General features: G+C 44.6%; 1 protein-coding gene across 1 annotated transcript in view; it reads right to left on the bottom strand.

The window, feature by feature from the left end:
* The window catches only part of Hydin (HYDIN axonemal central pair apparatus protein), a 355607-nt gene that overhangs the window by 157799 nt on the left and 176172 nt on the right, over positions 1–21636 (bottom strand). The window contains exons 20-23 of the mRNA XM_021632513.2: positions 20236–20509; positions 18585–18728; positions 13991–14134; positions 9173–9486 (exon numbers count right to left, since the gene is read on the bottom strand). Coding sequence (XP_021488188.2) covers positions 9173–9486; positions 13991–14134; positions 18585–18728; positions 20236–20509 — 876 coding nt within the window. The remainder of the gene's footprint in view (positions 1–9172; positions 9487–13990; positions 14135–18584; positions 18729–20235; positions 20510–21636) is intronic.

Consider the following 21636-nt stretch of genomic DNA (forward strand, 5'->3'; position numbering starts at 1 on the left):
CCCTTTGGGACAATTCATCCCTCCTCAGAGCTACCTTCCTCCAGCCCCAGGCCTGGCTATTTATTATTGTGTCAAATCCAAACTATTCTCTGGGAGGTGAAAAAGAGTAGACACGCTTGCAGAAATGTAAAGGGTTCTGAGAAGCGCCATACTGGTAGGGAGAAGAGGGATATTAACAGAAGGAACGGAAGCTTAAGTCGGCAAGGGGTCTCTGAAGCCATCCATCTCTGTGGTGCTTCTTTATGTGTCAGAATGGCCTCAGATTGATTTCAAGGAGAAACATCTCAAAGCGACCTCTGGGATTTCTTAAATGTGACTTGGTATCAACGTGAGAAAGGTCCCCTTCTTGCCTTCTTCTGTAAAGACATGGCTTTGCTGAATGTGTATGATGGGGAAAGACATTGTTTGGAATGCACTCTGGGCACTGACTGACTTGGCACTCATCCAGTCCCGGGCTGAAAGGTCCTTTATTATTCTCATTTCACTCACAAAAGCAGAGGTTTAGGGACTGACTAAGGTCACTAACTAAGCCACTGACTCAGGTCCTATGGTCCAAGTGGGGACTATAGCTGTAGCTCAGTGGTCCAAGCATGTCTTTTCCATGCATGAGGCGTGGGACCAGTATTTAGCCCCACTTCATCCCAAACAAAGCATCAAATTGATGCAGGGGCCCAGTACCAGCCTGACTCAGAGTTAGCTCTTGACTAGCATACTGAATTACTTTGGAGCAGCTGAAGCTTAGGCTACCCCTTTATGCATCGACTTCCTGTGCTGATTTGCTTTAGGCACACAAAATTCAGGAATCACAGGGTTATAGGGGGCTTGAAGTAATGGTCCAAAAAAAAAAAACAAAAACAAAAAAAAACCCAACAAACAAACAAACAAACAAACAAACAAACACACAAACACTGAGGCCAGGAAATGTGTTATATAGTTGGAGTCTCTGGAAGGAGGCCCTGAAGGGCCATGTTTGGAGCTGTAGTGTGGCTCCCCAGGCGATAGAGCAGGCAGCACTATGGGATATCTGTCAAGGAAACTGAGGAAGTGGAGTAGAGCTGGCCCAAGAAAAGACTACATATAGAGGGATTGCCCAAGCCCCAGGAGCTCAGAGGATGTCACTGTGAGCCCCAGATGCTGGACATGGAGTTGCAGGGTTTGTTGTTTGTATTGCTGTGTTTCAGTCATACTTTGGGTCAGTCTTTCCTTGGTATTCTCCCTTCTTCCCCACGTGAATGGAGATATTACATGGTATTAAATATTAAATTTATTAAATGGTATCGTATATTGGAAGCATGTAACCTAATTTTTTTTAATTTCATAATATGGGTTTACAGTTAAGAGGTTGGCTTGAATCTCAGAAGAAATTTTGGACTTTGAGCTTTAAGACAGTGTTGGGGGTGTAAAAGGTCTCGAGGGACCTTTGGAGATCGACTAAGTGTATTTTACATTATCAGATGAACAGGAGACTTTGGTGCCCAGAGAAGGGATGTTATGATTTAAACTAATGTGTTTGGGTATCATGTTGAGAAGGGGTGTGATGTTTAATCTTGGTGTGTTGGCCAATCTTCCTTGTCAACTTCACTGGCTTTAGAAGTGGAAATCACATCTCTGGGCATGTTTGTAGGGACAGTTCCAGAGGAGTTTAACTGATGGGGGAAGACCTACAGTGAGGGTGGAAAACCTTTGCTCTAATCAGGAAGCTTTCATGAGGATTTGAAGTTACTCCCCATTACACAGGCTAAGAGTTTAGGATGCAGGGTTGTAAGGGTTAGACGAACAGAGCTTGAACTCCAGTGAGCTTTGTCTGGTTCTATAGCTCAGAACCCCAGCTACCATGAATTCAGAAAAGTTCTATTTTTCAAGCCAATAGAGGGATGATGAAGACAGAAGGAAACTTCCTGAAGATTAGACGTCTTCTCCCCTCTCTCCTCACTGCAGACACCCCCGACTCCTCTCCCAGTCACCCTAAGTGACTGGCACTCACCTTGACAACTCAGTGTGAAAGCAATGTGTTCTGTTGCTACAGCACTTGGTCCCCTTAGCTCTCATGTTTGATTTGTCCACAATCTAGTTTGAAAATGAAAGGCTAAAAGTGGTCTGTGGAGACTACTCAGGCCCCATGCTCTGAGTCTTTGTGCTGGCTCAGCTTTGTAAGCTGCAAGTCTAGGTAGGCTTGTACTTAAGGTATGACATCTACATCTGGCATCTACATCTCTTGTCTGGCCTCTTAAAAGCAAGGGACAACTCATGGGCAGGCCTTTCCTTGGTCCATTCTTATACGGCCCTTGAAGCATCTTGTTCTTGTCAAGCTGTTCAGATAGGTTGAAGAGACACACACACGGTGGAAGATTCACCCAGGTAATGACAGTGATGGCAGCAGGTCCCAGGCCCTCAACACCATCCTTATTACATGTATATGTGTGAGGGACTATCAGTCTCCACAGCCAATCTAGAATACTGCCATGGGTGCAGACCCACGTGGATCAGCATGTGTCTAAGGCAATGACTGGTATTTCCTCATTCTGAGTACTTATTTATTACACGTGTCCATTTTGCTTAATTGTTTAAAAAACTTCATCACCATTGATGGTGGTGGTGGTATCAGGTGGTGGTGTGGTGGTGGTGTGGTGGTGGTGGTATGTGTATGTGTCCTTGGTTTTCTACTGACACTAAGGATCCAGAGGTCATCAGGCTTGCTTGGCAAGTGCTTTTACCCACTGAGCTCTCTCACCAGACCCTTCTTCTTTGTTCTTATAAATGACACGAGGGTGTGCTTTCATTCCTCTCACTAGCCACAAACCTCAGGAGAATTCTAATTGGAAAGGAAAGGTTAGTGTTGACATGTCTGATAAAGTGACCTTTAGCCAGTAGTTTTTTTTTTTATGTTTTTTTTTTTTCTGATGGTGCACACAGAGACTTTCTGGAGGGCTGGTGGCATTTTTGGTTCTGTTATATGTGACATTTATGCCTTGAGCTTTTCTATTTGGCAGGTGCCAGGAAGCTGACAGAAGAGATCCTTAAACAAGTTATGAAAAACCACCTTCCTCTCCATGCAATAACCAGGTGGGGATGCTGATGAGCTCAGGATACGGCCAGGCTTTGGGGATCTAGAGATGCCAAGGAGGATGCACTAGCCAGCCTCATGGGGCTTAAGAGCCCACTGGGAGGATGAACGCTGAGCTGTAAGTACAGGTATGATATACACTGAGAAAGCCAAGGTTCCAGTGTTCAGAGCATGGAGTCTACCCTGAGCAGTAGTCTCAGAGGAGGCTTTTCCAAGGAGGACCACTGAAGCTAAGTCTTGAAGATTTACCAGGAGGAAGCTAGGAGATAGTGGGGAAGAGCTTTCAGCAGAGAGGGGGTGATTGCATAGGAGTGGCTCTGTTTGGGATAGAAGATTGTCACTGTGGTGTATATTGAGAGGAAACCAACTAGGAGGAACCCAGGGAACAGCTCGGACCAAGGCTCACTGAATATCACCCCAAGTACAACAATCTTGTACTTGATTCTAAAGAGTGTGGGTGCCTTGAGTCATTATAGATGTAAGGCAGGGGAGACACAAGGTCATCATCAGGACCCTGAATAGAAATGAGACTGGGGTGCACGTGTGGGAACAAAGGACCCAGTAAGGGCTGTCACACCACCCACATCACAGGTGATGGTGAATAAAATAGAGTCAGAACAGTAGAAACGAACAAGAGGCGTTTATAAGGTAGGCCAGGTGGGTTTGACGTAGTGGGTGGGGTTTGGATGAAGAAGGATTCCAGTCTTTCCTGGGGAATAGTGATGTCACTCACTGGGACAAAGAGCCCTGGAGGAGAGGGAGTGTGGGGAAGGAAGAAACAGGAGCGACAAGAATTTCCATGTGGCATGTTGGACACAAGTCACTTGGGAGATAGCCAAGAGAAGACATCAAGAGTGAACTTAGAACTGTAGTAGAGGCGACCAGAATCTCAGAGGCAGACTTAAGCTACTGGGGGGGGGATCATCACTGAGAAGAGGGGATCTTGTTCCAGGGTAATGATTACTGGCAGCACTGGGAAGGAAGGGCAGAGGCACAGGAAGAACAGCAGGGGAATACGGCATCTGCAAGTCAAGAAAAGAATGACCAGCAATGACTGTTGTCGAGTCGTTGTTCTGAAAACCTCTGGCCCTGTTGTCACCCTCTTTATGGCAACACAAGGGTCACAACTCTAAGAGTTTAAACTCCGTGTGGAGCACTGGGCTGTTCCACACAACCACCACCAGCCCACACTGTCCATCATTTCTTCTCATCCAAGGAAGGTCACGCCCTCACCACGCTGCTGCTCCAGTTTGCCTCTTCTCTAAACCCACTCCCAGACTAGTTTGTGGACGCACCCATTCTCAGCTTCCTCAAGCTTACCAGCTCACAATCCCCTACCAGTAGCCCTTGGTGTGAGGTATGTGTTCGGGAGGGCAATGATCAGCACATCATCTTCCAGGCTGAGGGAACAGAAAGTGTGACTAAAATGGTCTGATCAGAGCGAATCTTCCCCCAGCGATTCAGAGTCTGGAAGGGCCTAGGAATGCTGGTAGTCATTTGGAGACTGGGAGAAAAGTTGACTGCAAATGAGGTCAACACTTGATGGTAAGCAGAGTAGAAGGACTTCCATCTGTGATGGTGCTGTTATAGGAATTTGACTTAAGCCAGGCTAGAGCCACACCAAGTCTGGCTCTGCCTTTTGAATTCTGCTCAAGGTTCAGGTTTCTGAGAGCTACAAGTCCAGCCTACATCCATACCTGGCTCCTGTGACTTAGAATGCTCCCCTGCTTCTGGACCACGTGACGGTGGCCCCGCAGAAACTGTCTTTACAGTGTGTCCTCCATGGTTTCCACATCTGCTTCCCCCCAACTAGCCTTGGGGCAGGGTCAGATCTTGTTCAAGTTCACAGCCCTGAGGTAATAGCTGAATTACTTATCAACTCTTGCTCAAGTGATTCTTTGATTGAATGAACAAATGAATTATAAAAAAAGACTCAATATCAAGAGACAGGAAGATACGGAAGAAAGAAAAAAATGGTTAAATATATGCTTGAACCAATGAAAAATTAAATGTATCATCTTCAGCATTGGCCAAGTACATTTTCAAAATGTCATTATTTTAATTATGGAAATGGCCTCTCAAAAAGTAAAAAAAAAAAAAAAAAAAAGACATGCCCTTGCTCCCAGATGGAATAGCTCACTTAGCTGTGTTACATCAGAATAATTTCACAAAATCTGGTATTCAAAGTGTATTAGGTCAGATTGGATGATTTTTTTTTCATAATTATTTTAAATGTTCATCTATAATTTTTTTTTTCAAACCCAAACAGTCCATGGCATTTAATGAGCAGGCTCCAAGGCTCAGGCCCAGGAATGGCTGCCAGCTTCAGTGGGATACTGGGTCATTGCTAGATGTCTACAGAAGACATCCAGAGCAAGCCATCGTTACCATGGTAACCAGCACAGGCAAGAAAAGGGCCGTTGTCACGTATAAGATGAGGATTATGTACTGGAAGCACTGACAAGCCACTAAGGACATAATAAGAGGCCTTCTTGGTTACAGGGGCTGTCCACCATCCACAGCTGAAAACTGAGCTGTCAAAACATGCAGGAAGGAAGTGTTCATTCATTACTCCAGCAGTCCTGGTCATGGACTAAGAAGAAAATGAGATCCTCACAAATCTCCTGCTATTTTCTAACTCTGTGCATGTCTAGACATATAACACACAGGGACCAGAACTGACAGCTATTCAAATATTCAGAACAAGCAATATGGAGTTCAGTGGGGTTGCACACTTAATGCATAGTCTGGATGTTTGGTTTGGAATGAGAGGCCGATGAGATGGCCCATCATTTAAAAGGACCTGTTGCTAAGCCTCATGACCCATGTTTGGTCCCTGGAACTCACATAGGAGAACACCAATGCCTGTAAGCTGTATCTTAACCCCCACATGTATGCCATGGCATATACCCTGGCCCCCAAAATAGATAAGATAAACAAATAAAACTCTAGGGGCAGCAGAGTAATGCTCAGTTGGTAGAATGTTTGCCAGGCTAGCATGAAGACCTGGAACCCATATAAAAAGCCTGGTATGGTGGCATATGCTTGTGAGCCTCGCATAGGGAAGGTGGGAAGGTTCACTGAGGCTCACTGGCCAGTCAGTCTGGCTTACTTGGTAAGCTCCGGGCTAGTGAGAGACTATCTCAAAAAAAAAAAAAAAAAATAGACACCTGAACAAAAAAAACAAAGTTCAAGCTGGATCAGAGATGTTAATTTAAAAATTCAAACACTGACACTCTGGAAGGAGAACACTGCAGAACATGGATTTGGCAACAAATTTCTGAATGGAAACCTACTAGCACAGGCGACCACTCCAAGAATTGATAAAGGGACTGACTACAGAAAAGAAAAAAAGCATCTTCATGGCAACCGAACACAACCATCAACCAAAACGTCAACAGAGTCAAGTAGACAGAATAGTCCATTCCAGCAACGTCTCAGACAAGGGCCAATATCCAGAATACATAAAGGGCTGCAAAATGCAAACACCAGAGAAACAAAGTTGCCAATCAATAAATTGGGACAATGATATGAAGAGACAGTGTTCAAAAAGAAGAACTACAAACGGCCAATCAAAATTTTAAGTTGTGTTCAAAAATCTCTATCCATTAGGAAAATATAATTAAAAACCAGTTTGATAGGGCAGGAGAGATGGCTCAGCATTAAGAGCATTTGCTTCCCTTACAGCATCTACATGGTAGCTCACAAACCGCCTGTCACTCCAGTTCCAGGGGACCTGGTATCCTTTTCTGGCCTTGGCAGGCATCTGCATGCATGTGATGCTTATACACACGCCCATGGCACACCTACATGTGAAATAAGTAAATAAATCTCTAAAAATTACTTTGAGATTCCATGCCACCCAAGTGAGAATGGCAAACATCAAGAAAACAAGTGACAACAAATGCTGACAAGGATCTTGGAGGGAAGGAAGTCTTATACACTGTTGCAGGAAATGCAAGTGTGCCTGCTGTGGAAATCAGGGTGGAGGCTTTCCCTGCTCCTCTCGCCCAACAGAATTACAATATAACCCAGGTATACTGCCCCTGGGTGTACACAAAAGATGCTACATCCTATCAGAGAATCTTGCACATTCATGGTCATTATTGCTCTTTTCATAATAGCAACAAGGCAATGACACAACCATAGATGCCTATCAACAGAAAAGCAGATAATGAACATGTAGAAAACACACACACACACACACACACACACACACGGAATTTTATTCAACTCTAGAGAAAATGGCATGCTCAAATTTGTAGGTAAGTGGAGAGAACTGGAAAACACAATTTTAAAGCAAGATAAACCACACTCAGAAAGACAAACTGAATTTTTCTCCCTTGTTTGTAGATCTGAGCCTCTGTTCTAACAAACGTGACTATCCAGGTGGGAGAGGATATAGGTATAGACTGGGAAACTAGAAAGGGCTGAGTGAAAATGCAATAAAGAGAGGCTTTTAGTGAGGACAAACAGTGCAGAGTGGAAGTGGGAGAAGAGAACAGCGGGTAGAAAGGCAGGGAGGCAGGGAGGCAGGGAGGCAGGACACTAAGGAAGAAGAGGAGCCAATCAATAGGAACTATGCGTGAGCATGCTGCCTGGCAACCTATTGGAAGCTAATTCTTTGGGATATAAAATGTCATATAATCACATATTTTCTATGTTTTATCCATCGACAATACTTTTTTTGAAATTATAATCTAATTATTTTCCCTTTCCTTGTAAGCTAATTCTGAAAATTATGAATTAATTTTAAAACCATGGTGGATGGTGCCCGAGGAATACCATTTAAGGCTGTCTTCTGGCTTCCACATACATGTCCACATGCCTACATGTGCATGTAGACATACACTACACACACACACAGCTGCAGACACGCGAACATGCGCATGCACATAGCCAGAAAACTCTGTAGCCAATGAAACAAAAACAAAAACAAACGGCCGTACCGAACTCGAAAGGCTTTGCACAGCAAAGGAAAAGGTAAAGGGAGTGAAAAGGCTGTCTCTGGAGAGGGTGAGAGCTCACCAGTGGTACCACTGACAAGGGGCTAATTTCCACAACTAGTAAGCAACTCACCAGCCAACCCAGATCGCCAAAACAGGAAACTGACGGGCCCATTTAAAAATGGGTTAAGGATCTGAATAGACGTCTCTCCAAAAATGTACACATAGCTGACAGTTACATCAAATCCCTCCGACATCACTAATCATCACAGGGATGCAAATCACCTCCTCAGTGAGAGATCACCTCACAGCTGTTAGCATGGCTGCTATTCCAAAGACCAAAGGCAGGAAGTGTTACTGTGGTGAAGCAGAGAATGTCCTTGCCAAGGTGCACAGTGGGAGCAGCAGCGATGGAGCTGGGCACAGAGGCTCCACAAATTAAAAACTGGCTTGGGGAAGCAGTTCAGCGCTTACCGCACTTGTGTAGCACATATGGAGCTCTGGGTTCTATCCTCACCGTTAAAATATAAATAAATACAAGCACCATTTGATCCTGCAGTCTCACTCTTGGGTGTTCATCCAACACACTAAAACAGGATCTCAAAGAGATTTATCTAAAATAATCAAATTCACAAATCAAACAGTGGAATGGTGGTTGCCTAAGTTTGGAGGAGAGGAGAATGGGTGCCAAGAGGCACAAGACTTCAGTTAGGTAAGAAATGGTGATGTTCTGGAAGTCTGCTCTAGGGCACCACACCCACTGTCAACGCTTCTAGATTGCGCACTGCCATTTGTTAGAGGGTAGCTCTTACACGAAACGTTCTTACCACAGTGAAATAATCAGTTAAAAATTCTGCGATGACTATTTTTAGTGATGAAATTTTAGTAAGCTAGCCACCAGAATCCAACAGAAAGTAAACATCGATTATTCCTTCTCAACTTTGGTGGTGATAGTGTTTTCAAAAAAATGTGTGCACATTCCTGCTTGGGAATTTGAGCTGAGCCACAGTTTCAGACTCTGTTATTTCCATCAGTCATGACTTCTTTGGCTGAAGATACTTACGAAAGGCAGACCACCGTTAACCCCGGGGGTGGGGGGGAGGAGGCTACGAAGGAGCTATATGAGCAATACGGGTCTGCGGGCCTCCTGGGAGGGTCGTACCTTATCTGATTTTCATCGTTGTCCACCAGAAAGAACCAGCGGAATTTCACAATCAGGGGGCTGCAGTTGGTGATCATGATGTAGCGGATGACTTCGGTGTCATTCAGGATGCAGCCGAAATTCACCTCCATCATCTCGAAGCTGAGGTTGGGGTAATGCACCTCTCCACGCAGCTTCAGGCTGTCCTCCTGAGGGTGTTCCACATACTTGACTGACAGAGCTTCCTCCGCCACCCAGTTGTTTAGGTCATTCTTGTAGGAGGGGTCAAACTTGACCAGTAGGTTCTTCTCTTCATGAACCTCCAGCTTAATAGGCTATAAACAAGATAACACGAAGTTACCAACTCCTGTATGTTGAAAGTCCAATGTGACTCGTGACACAGGATAGTCAAAATTATGGACATCCACAACTTTACACACACACACACATACACACACACACACACATGCTCATACACATTTCTTTAAACACATGCTTATGAATAATTAGCAGCTCTTGGTGTTAGGTTAAATTTTTTTTTCGCCTCTCAATCTCATGTTGAAGTTTGATTGTCATTGAAGACAGAGTCCAGGAGCGAGTGAGCTCCTCTCTGATGAGGCCAGATTAGTTGCCACAGTTGTGGGTTGTTACAAAACAAGGCTGCCCCTTGTGTTATTCTTCCACACATATCCACTTGTCTTTCTGCTTTCTGTCATCACTTGACACAGTACGGGGGAGTGGGGAGGGGGGCTCTCACAGACACTATGCTCTAGACTGCGAACCGTGAACTCAGAACTGTGAACCCAAACAAACCTCATTTCCTTGTAAAGTGTTCAGACCAGATATACTGTTGGCCCGTCGGCACACAGACCAAAAGTAGCTATGAATACAGGTATGTGCGAGTGTGGTTGCATGTGTATGTGTGGATGCGGGTGCATGCGGATGCGGGTGCCTGTGCCTGTTCGAGGCACAGAGACAGAGACACAGGAAGAGGAAGGGGAGGGGGAGGGGGAGCAGAAGTGCTTCCATCTGTCTAATCACATCTCAGAGTCACACAGGGTACCTTCCATCTTAGCTCTGGTACAGATGGGAGAGAGACGTCTCCACATGCCTGTCTTTGAAGACTGACCTAGAGTTGTTGTTTAAGAAGCAAGGTTTTGTAGCAGTTAGGCACGTCTACAGATCTAAACGTTGTATGGAAAAGCAGAAGAATTAAATTAGGGATCCTGCACCATGCTATTGCTCAGAGTTCGTATTTTTGGTAAATGTTAGCTATAGGCATGATGGGTAAAGTGTTGGGTTTTTATAAAAACGGGATTGCATTATATTATTTTATTGAATATAATATTTTATTGAAAATATTGTGTACTTTAAAAAACCGAAGACAGGGGCCTGGAGAGATGGCTGTGGCCAAGAGCCGCAATATATACAAATACACACACATATGCATTCAATGACAACTGACGAGAAAAGAGGCCATGAATTTGAAGGCGCGTGGGTGGGTTTGGAGGGGGGAAAGGGAAGGGAGCGATGTGATTAAAATACAATCGGAGAAATAAACCAAGAGGGGAAAGGGGAGACAGTACAGCTTTGACTCGCCCTTTCCCTCTGGTGCCTGGGACTCAACTCATGCATCACTAGGCCAGATGTCCTCCACCGAGCGCCAAGCTTCTCAATCTTACCGCCTGCGGTGACTCCTAAGACGCGGTGGTTTAAAATGATATGATGTGGAAACCCCAGCTGATAAGGTTGCATGGCGTCTGTTCGGCGGACTGAGCATTCTGGGTCAGCAGTGCTCTTTTCTGGTCCCCGGGTGCCTCATTTGATTATTTGGGCGAATCTCTTCCGCTGTCAAGTCTCTTCAACGAGGGGATGTGAACGCATATTCACTCCTTGCGCCCAGAGAGCACCTTTCTGTTACCCTTTTTCTCAAAGGGTATCATGGTTGCCTATAAAATTCTTGCACCACAATTTCTTGCTGTTAAAACTCTCATCATTTCCTTGGCAACATTAAGTTGCTGTGGAGGAGTTTGAGGTCAGTATAACAACAACCTTCTTTTAACAGTTCTTTTCTGCCTAGATGTTATAGCTCCTGGGTTACCAATGACTCTTGTGATGTCACTAGGATATTCCTCATTGCTGAATAACCTCTATAACTTAGTCTCAGGACAAGTAGTGACCTTATTCTAAAAGAACCTTGAGAATGACTTCACTTACATTACAGCAGGTAGAATAATGATGCTCAGTGGATCCCTCGTCTTCACACCTCTGCCCTGGTTTCCCTCACAGGAGGTAACCAGTGTACAAGTGACCTTACCTTTCTTTTTAAATTTTAATAGTTTATTTAATTTTAATTTTTATTAATTACCATTTATTCACTTTGTATCCCACCTGTAGCTCCCTCCCTCTTCTCCCAATCCCACCCTCCCTTCTTCTTCTCCTCCTATGCCCCTCCCCCAGTCCACTGATAGGAGAGGTCCTCCTCCCGTTCCTTCTGACCCTAGCCTATCAGGTCTCATCAGGAGTGGCTGCATTGTCTTCCTCTGTGGCCTGGTAAGGCTACTCTCCCCTCAGGGGGAGGTGATCAAAGAGCAGGCCGATCAGTTCATGTCATAGTAATGTCCCCATTACTATGGAACCCACTTGGACACTGATTCCACAGACATATAATCACACTCATGCATGTTTGCTTTTTGCATGTGATGGCACAATATCCCTACTTTTCTGCAATTCATTTTTCTCCATATGATGTCATCCAATATCTGCCTTTTGGAAGCATTTCATTTCTAAATATGTATCTATGTGTCTCTGTGTGGTAGGTATGTGCACATCAGAGAAGTTACCCGCTGAGGCCAGAGGAGGTGTCATATCTCCTAGAGCTGGGGTTCCAGGCAGTTGTAAGCCACCTGGTGTGGGATCTGGAAACAGCCCCAGGCGCCCTTGACTGCTGACCTAGCTCTCTAGCCCCCCCACCTCCTTTTTTTTTCAAGTTTCACTGTTTCATAATTCTGCTGCCATTTACTCAGTCAACCTCTCAAGGTTATTGGCTCCTAAACTTTTGCCTTCATAAGAAGCGGTTCGATGAATACCTTTGCCCCTCGTGTATGTACCATCTTGTATCTTGGGTTTGTAGAATAAATCCCTAAGCATGGGATTATAGGTCAAAGGGCATTGCCATTTAGAGCTTGATAGCTATTGGCGTGTTGCCTTCCACTGCGTGCGCCCAAGAACACGGGGGAGAGTGTTTCCACACACCCTGCCCAAGCTAAGTACTCTCTAATGTGTGCTCCCTGCTAACCTGGCAGGTTTAGTCCATGGTGCTACACATCTCTATTTGCTCCAGTATGAGCAAAGCAGAACCTGTTTTCCTGTGTTTTAAGAGTCATTTTCTTTCTGTGAACGCTGCTCTCTTCTTCTGACCTTTCTATTAGGTGACAGTTCCTTTCTTGTTTACTCATGGAAGTTTTCTATTTTTAATACATTTAAATTTTAATTAAGGGTATATAAAAATAGTAGAAAAACTGAAAACGTGCTAGGAACGGGGGCTCCTCACCCACCCTGCCCTCTCCACTGCTGGCAGTACATTATTTTTTAAATCTTTTAACTTTTTGATTTATTCATTTGTGTGTGTGTGTGTGTGCATTTGCTGAGTTTTTGAGTACCACATGTGTGTGGAAACCCACGAAGGCTAGAAGATTGCATCAGGTCTCCTGGAATGGAACTCAAGTCCCCTGCAAGAGTGCTAGTGATCTCAACCATGGAATTAGTCCTCCAGTCCTCCATTTCCTCATTATCGTCATGGAGCTGGTCCACTGTACAGGATTTTTGGGGTCAAGAAGGGATGAGCAGGCTATGGTCACAGTTGGGCACTGGAGTGAGGAAAAGAGTGAGGGGCTTACTCTGGGACAACACACTGATGCCACCTGAATCATAAGACTTTCCCCAAGTATTCTGACTCACATTTGTGGAGGGGAGCACTATTTTTGTTTGTTTTTTCCCCGTATTTTCTGGATGGTGTCTGATATATGGAGAGAGAGAGGAGAGAGAGAGAGAGAGAGAGAGAGAGAGAGAGAGAGAGAGAGAGAGAGAACACACACACATGCACCATCTGGCATACCATCTCCCAAGTACTCTGACCCCACCCAATTCAAAGATCCATCTTGCTGAGTGTGGCACATAGCAAATCTTGCTGAGTGACAGGCTCCCTCATCTGAGACCTGGTGATTGTTTCCTGCCCTCCTTTCTACCTTCATTGGCAGCCTCTCTGGGAGGGAAGGCTGAGCTCTTAAAATGGTGTGTGGGATTGATTTCTTCTTCAACCCCACTCTTCCACAGCTCTGCAGTGTCACCTGCCCATAGCCATCTGTTCTACCGTGATGCTCAAGCCCAGCAAGGAACCATAGGGACAATCTCACAGGGCTGTTTAGAGAATGCTGCTTCCTGCCTCAGATTGGCAGCAGCGCTGGGCTCACACCTTGCATCAAGTTTCTTTGTATTTGGAGATGGGCTCATTCACTGAGAGACGGGACTCGACCACTTCCTCCTGTAAGGGGCTTTGGTTGGAGTTCCCTAGTAGGAAGTCATTGCCTTGTCTTGATTGACTTCATTATGATGGGCAGGAGTGAATGGGTCATCCTCCTGGGCTGGAAGGTCTTACACCATGCATGGATCTTCCCACTGACTGACACTTGAAATAATTTATTGCTTATTTGCAATTTTCTGGATTTTTTTTCCTATCGGTTTCCTGGGTCATTTTGTATTCTTTTCCAGACTGAAATTAGGCAGTATTTTTTTTTTATTCTCCCCTTTTTCGTGCACAAAGGCTCCCCACCAGGTTACCTTAGGAGTTGCAGGCAGCGGGGATTTGTCAGTCTCACAGATGAAGAAGGGGACGGTTGTGGAGAGCAGTATGTTCACAGGCAGGGTTGAGATGTTCTTTATGGCCAAAGGCCGGTAATCAGCCTCCAGGATGCTGTTAGGCTTCTGGACAAGAGCAGAGGGAAGAGAAGAAACAAAAGCAAGTCACAGTAAGTACAGTGAGCCCTGAGCAACAGTCCTGTTAGTTCTGGACAAAAACCTCATCACCCCTTCCTTCACAGAGACATTCACTTCCCTGGGTACAGGTTTATGGAAGTGAAGTGGAATGAGCTATGTTAGGATTCTGAAACATGAACTTATATAACCCAGAAAACAGAGGGTAGATTTCCAAGAGGCTCTTATTGTTTAACTTAAAGCAAGGCAGAGCAAAACAAAACAACCCCCCCGAAACCATGCAGAAACCCAGCTATTAGACCAAACTGTCACTGCACATACTGCCACACTGCCATGAAACAAAGTCTAACAAATTTGTGATAACTTGTGGAAGAATTGAGGAACTCTTATAACAGATAAAATATTTTGCTTTTATGGGATTCTCCCCTTATGCTTAAAGCATCCATTTTGCAGACATGGTTATCTTGTTATACTGGCGAATGCCCACACATCTTCCCTGTGAATTTTCCTCAATAGTGCAAAAGGTGACGAAGCTAGACAGCTCTATGAGACCTGCTGGATTGCATCGCTCAACCAGAGAAAGGGCAGGGCTGGATCTTGAGTGAGATGCTTTTGTTCAGGCTGCGTTTTTCTCACTCTAATATTGGGGCTTGAATTAATCTTTGTGTGATCTGAAAAGGGTATCCTCTAGCCTGAGCAGGAGGTCACCAGAAGCCTCAGCCTGAAGCCTCTAAGATTAGAACCCTGATCATTTTGGGGTTCTTCAAATAAAAAAAATGCAGTCCTTTAAAAAAATAAAACTCTCCACATTTTGACTTGCATTTTCTCCTAGTTCTAATTTGCTCACTTCCCTCAACCCCACTTTCCTATCTTGGTCTGACTGAGTCTTCAAGCTGTTCCAACATCATCTTCTTCCCACTGCAGTTCTTGGGTTTCCCGGGGCCTGGGTAAGCTTGGATGCCTTAGTATCTTTGAGCTGAAGCTTCTGCCAAGGTTATATCAGGAGTCTGGTCTGGCTGGGATTTGTCACATAATGCAATGCTAGCCTTTGGTTCTCTCCCTCGAAGAATGAACACAGACACTGACTCCCTTCAGGTATCAGTTTATGGAGGGGGAAGCAGTGGCCTCGGTTCCACTAACTAGCAGGCTGCACAGAAAACTGTCCATATAGTGACCTTCCCCGGAGGCTGCTGTGTCACTGCAGATGGCGCTGAAGTGAAGAAGCCACACTTGGTTGGTTTTGGCAAGAGGCCATTTGGAGGTCGGTGATGAGAAAAAGCCCCAAGTCCAGAGAAGTCAATCTATTTTAAAATGACCCCTTCTCTGGGCTGTTTGTTTCCCCAAATATCAGCAGACAGAATCTGCTGCTGGAACTTCAGGAGGCAAGCAGACCCAAAGTTTCAGCTGACCTTTTCAATCCCACAGAGATGCTCGTTCATCTCCATAGTGTATGAGTGATACAAATGGCATAGGGTTGATGGAGTGGGAAGAAAGAGAGAAACCCTTCCTTTCCACAGGCAGGCTTCATATCTTTATATTCTAATGTAGGGCCAACAGCAAGGAGTCAGAACAGTTGTATGCTGGATAATTCAATCCAAATCCCAAGCCCTCACAGGTTTCTTGTGAGTGTGGTATTTCTTCATTATCCCTGATAAATTCTAATGATGGGCAGGAGATGAACAATGGAAAACACAGGGAGGAAACTCAAGCTTTTGACATTTGGGGAGAAAGAAAAATAAAGGGCGGAAACAAATAGCATGGAAATCAGAAGACAGCCTACAGGAGCTGGTTCTGTGCTTCTACCATGTGGGTCCTGGGGGGATGGAATGCAGATCATCAGGCCTGGTGGCAAGTCCCTTTACCTGCTGAACCATTTCATTGGTCCAAAACCCAGTTTTTAATCCAATGAGAAGTTATTACTGAATTCAGAATTTCGCATTTAATGCAATTTAATTGCAATTTAACGATAAACTCCAACAGCAAACATTGAGGCGAGAATATGTTGTCCTGCTTCTGCCAAAAGGCAGGAGGCTATATAGAAAGAGAAGGTCTGCATATGTGTTTGCAGGCACGGAAAAACTGAATAAGAAACTATGCTGCATATTTAACATATAATGTCTTGCACAGAACAGCTTTCAATAAATCTTCGCTAAATTCCTTTTGAATAGCTGTTTTCGGGGAAAATAAGAAGCCAACAATTTCAGGGCTGCTGTTTGCCGATAAATATCTTTTCTGATTGCTTACAGTGAAAGGACGGACTGAAAGCAGCAGCGAAATCTCCCAGGAACGCACACAGTATGGCTGTGTTCAGTGTGTCGTGGAGTTTGTTAGCTTCGTGTCTAGCTCTGCTGCCACTCAAATCCTCACTCAACTTCCTCAACACCCACACGGCCTGCAAGCCGGCAAGGCCAGAATCTTTTCTCCTCTGTATACATTGTAGGTGACCAGTACATGGCAGGCATTTCAAAAATTGGTTTGAATTGAACTTATATGTCTCCTTGCCCCCCGACTCCAGACTTTGTAAAGTTGCTTTATTCAAACCCTAACACGGCACCTTGTCCATCTCAGCTCAGCACATCTATGGAACCCAGGATGATGGAATCTACTGCCACGATAAATGGCATTAAGTGTTATCCTGCAAACTGTATGGTGATGAAAAGACCCCCAGTTGACCCGCCTGTGACTGGTAAGGCATGGCCACACACACAGTTTCCTATGGGAACAACAGATCATGGGAGGATGGCTTAGTTAAGCTTGGTCTTCCCAGTAGGCAAAGAGTTTCACCAGGGAAGAGCTGTCTCACTAGCTTCAGACAGTGTCTGGCAGGTGAGGAGTCTGAAGAGATGTTCTGCTCAGTGGCCAACATTCTAATGATTTATTCTCATGAATAAATCTGACCACATTCATCTCCCCTTTAAACAGCTTCCCAGAATGAACCCCAAAGTCTAGAACATGTCTAGCAGACATGCCATAGATATCTGGCCACGGCTCCATCTCCAAGAGACCTCTCCCAGCCTTGGTATGATCACTGTCTAGGATGACTTTGGACATTCTTGGCATGTTCTCCATCTGGGAGTTTGCCTCATGATTCTGGAAGCTTCTAACCCACCTCCATGGCTTTTCTTTTTGTGGCCCTTTCCCAGTGTGTTACTGGTAATAACTAAATATTTTATGTAAGTAATGTCTTCTCTGAAATAGAATCGGAGTTAAATGAAAGGAAATAGCTACCAAAAATAGAGAGAAGATGCTTTTTATTAATTTTGAAATAATTGCCTATATGTACAATTAGAGAGAGTGGGCTAGGCTTTTTAATCAATAGTAGTGTAGTTAGGGACACACCACTTGTTAGCTTCCCAACAGAAGTCCGCAGCCAGGAGTTCTCCCCTTCCCCTGCCATCAGACTAACTTGTACCTTTATGTCAATCTCAACTTGGCTTGCTCAAGGAAGCAGCCTTGGAATGAGCACATGCACAAGTAAGGCCACATCTCCTGAGCTGCCCATGACCCTAGTTATCACTGAGATTGAAACAAGGACATTCCCTAACTTGCGTACAGCCTGTAACCTCAACCAGTCTCTTCACTTTGACTGTGTCTGTCTGGCTCACCAGATTTTCAACATCAGTGCCGCCTCCATTATTATAGGACAGATAATCTATTCATCTCTGTTCTGAATGATAAGTGGTTCTAAAATGGAAACCCAGCCAGGAGCAGGCCTCACCCTACTCTGCTGTTGCTCTCACTTCTTCACCATAGCCACCCCTACTCTGAGCAGTAGCCACTCCCATCTCGTCTCTGGACCCAGGTTCGCCAATTTATTACATGCTCTTAATAGCCACGCAAAAATACAGACATACAGGGCCATATAAGTGAAAGAGCATCAATTAAATAGTTTTAGCTGATTACTTATTCCATAGCAATCCTGGGGTCTGTGTCAGCATTCTTATGTGTATCACAAGAAGGGTAATGGAGCCTGCCACGGTGGGGTTTTGTGAAAGACACCTGGAGAGATGTAGGCAATTGGGCACGGATGCTTAGCAACAGTAGCCAGCAGATAGTAGCCATTCTTACTAATTATTATAATTGTTGCTGATTCTATTCCAACCCTTTCTCTGCAGTGATGTTTACTCTACCTAAAGCAAAATGATGGAGTTATTTGTGCCCTTTCATGCATATTCTGCACTGAAACACACATTCCCTTTGGTCTCATGCACTAAGAACGATGGAAACAGGACTTCCACTTCAGAGAACTATAGATTTACATTTAGGATTTTTAGTTTAAATGTGCACTGGCCTCTGAAGCGTGAAAAGAAAAACAAGACTGTCTTGGTGACGATGTTAGCAAGATTCCAATTAGTTAAGCTTCTGAAATGGAAGCACGAACATGTTGGCTCTGGCTAGACTGTCCGGTCCCATCCCCTCCCCCAGCACAGCCCGTACAGACCTTTTCCAGTCGGTATACAAGCTGCTTGGTGGAGAGCTGGATAAATGGTGCTATAAACTCGCAGATAATGTTCACAGACATCAGCAAGCTTTTTCCCTTCCGGGCCCCGACAATGGCGTGGCACACCAGCGTTTCTTTGACTCTCTGCGCATGACACATACCAGCAGTTGTGAAACAGTCATACTTCAGACAACTTGTTGACATAACAATAGAATACGTCTTTGGATTCTAGATGCCCAGAGCTTTATAAAGCAGAAGGGACCCAAGAGGAAATATATGCCATAAGTAGATTGTGCTGATGAGTTTGAACTTAGCATTCTCATGGTTTGCAAGCCCATTTAGGCAAGCTTCCACTGAAGCAGGTGGATTTAGTTTCCCCGGGGGCCACATTTAATGCCTCTTAAAAACATGCTTTAATTCTTGGTGGCCACACTGGAAATATACTCCGACTACAGACTGTGTCTTAAGATTAAGGCATGTGGTATATTCATCCTTGGTACCAGAAGTATTTCTCACGGTACCCTCTATACCCTTTATGCAGCGAGGATGGATTCCACCTTATAATACTTTGTGAAGAAAGAATGGAATCTGCGACCCTAGCGAAGGTAGCCAATGGACCAGAGTTCTCACTTTCTCTATGGGAGACAATTTATTATTGTTTCTTATTTTATAAAGAGAAAATTCAGTGTTACTGCCTAAGTCTCCTAAGCAGGGGCTTAAGTAAATATCTTATCTCATTCAGAGAGTCTGTGTGGGATGAGAAAGGCTCCTGGGTGGCTTCAAACATCTTTTTTTTAAAAAAGGTTATTTGGTGATTTCCACCACATTTCCATAAGGGTCTGTAGTGAATCAATTCACAGCGCTGAGGTACCTAAGGGTTCCAAGACTAATGTGCGGCACCAATGTAAACAAACCTAGAATGTCTGTGTTGGGGACTGACACGGCTATTTATCTCATCTACACAAAACTGTCGGTATGAATACTTGGGCTGCCTGTGTATATGTGTGTGACATGTGTGCCTGGAATCTGAAGAGGCCAGAAGAGGGCGTCATAGTTTCTGGAACTAGAATTATATTGGGAGCTTCCGTATGGGTGCGGGATCTACACACAGGCCCTCCACAAGAGCAGCCAACGTTTTTAACTGCTGAGCCATCTCTTCAGTCACTTCAAAGATGATGTTTTAAATGGGGTCTTATTTAGTCAGGCAAGGTTGCAAATATGTCTGTCAGGGTTGGGGCTATACCTGCATAGTGAAGGCAGTCCAAAGCGTTTATAAAATCATGCTATTTTCAGAAAAAAAAAATGAAATAAGATTGCTTAGTGTTAATAAGAAAATTTGCTTGGAGTGAAAACTGGACACTTTTCTGCCAGGGACTTGCAGGTTGGTCAGTGTTGACGGTGGTAATGAGGACCTGCTTTAAATGGTCCTTTAAAGTTGGGGTTATGGTATCTATAGAAACAAACAGAAAACTGAGCAGAGCTGAACCTTGAAAGCAATGAATGCTGCCATGGCAACTCAGTGCGGTGTGTGATTTTTGAGAAATCACATCCTTTCTCAGATAAATGTCAAAGGACCTTCCTAAGAAACACACACAGTGCAGCAGAGATTTATTTGCAAGGAAAACAGCTTTTGAACACGTTCCGCTCTTACCCTGGGAGTGGCGGAGTAGCCTTCAAGTAGCACATTAATCGTCTGCCCCGGGTACAGCTCCATCCTGACAGGGTAAAGTTGAAACACGGGGTTCTCTGAGTCTGCCTGGGCCTGGGGAGCCTGGGACTGGCGACGGCAACCAGCAAGTCCCTTCTTCTTTGGCTCCTTCTTACTTTGCTTATCCTTGGGGCGGAAATCATCATTCATCCAGAACAGCTGCTGGACCCTCCGTCCTTTGTTAGTCAGCTTGAAGTGGTAACAGTGTGTATCCATGCTGGAAAAGGAGGACAGGTGTTGAGCGGCTCAGAGGAGGACTTTTGGGTTCAACTCAGCAGCCTTCAGATTACTTCCACTGGGAGTGCTACAGAATAAGCGCCCAGAGGAGACGCTCCTTTAGACAGCCATTCGGGGAGTCTAGGTCTCAGTGCTACTGAGAGTGATCGAATGGCTCCCAGAGTTGAGCCACAAACCTGAATCTTGTCCCAGAATCACTACCCCTCGGTAAGGGCCATAAGAAAGTGGCTCACGTATCCTCTGTCTTCCCCAGCAGGTCAAGCACATGATAGGATACATGGACAGAGTTAGCCCCATCCTTAATGAGGAATGGTCCCAAGGTTAGGAAAGGAAAGCGCACTACTAGCTGGAGAGGTTTCCTTTGAAAAACGTCAACTACGTTTCTCCTGATTGAGACATGTCTGGTGATGGTGGATTTGCTTTGAAGTTCTATGTGGACAGCACATGCCTGTTAACCCTTGACAGGACAGAGGGGCTGGACTTAAGTAGACCAGAGCACCAACTAGACTAGACACTTTTCTCATTTCGTCATGCTTTCAAGTTAGGATTATTTCATTTATTAATTCATCCCTTCTCTATTTCATAAGTACTTACTGAAGACCTCCTTATTTACTTAACTCTTTTTGAAGGAGCTGGGATTTCTAAGGTATGTCAAAACAAGTTAAAATTGTGTGTGTATACTTTATAGGCTTAATCAAATTATTTTCTTTGAGGAAAAGCTTGTCTCAGGACAGGCAAGGTAGTGCATGTCTGAATACCAGCGCCTGGGAGGGCAAGGCAGGAGAATCACCATTAAGTTCAAGGTTAGCTTGATCTGTAAGGGAAATTTTAGGTCAACAGGGGTTATATAATGAGACCCTTTCTGAAAACAGCAGTGGCAACAAAAAAATGAACATCCCCACCTCAGACTGTTATTTTTCTTTTAAAATTTTACTGGGCTTTGAGATTTTTTTCCCATTTGCTTGACCTCAGGAAATGGCATCATACCTCACAAGTAAGTTGTAACATTCAATAATCAAGAGAAGTAATGCTCAGTTTTCATGTAAAAACTTTTGTCTCTAAACCTTTGTGTTCACGGGGCAGACTCAGCAAAATAATCTTTACCCA

The sequence above is a fragment of the Meriones unguiculatus genome, chromosome 10, assembly GCF_030254825.1.
Source record: "Meriones unguiculatus strain TT.TT164.6M chromosome 10, Bangor_MerUng_6.1, whole genome shotgun sequence".
Classification (NCBI taxonomy): Eukaryota; Metazoa; Chordata; class Mammalia; order Rodentia; family Muridae; genus Meriones; species Meriones unguiculatus.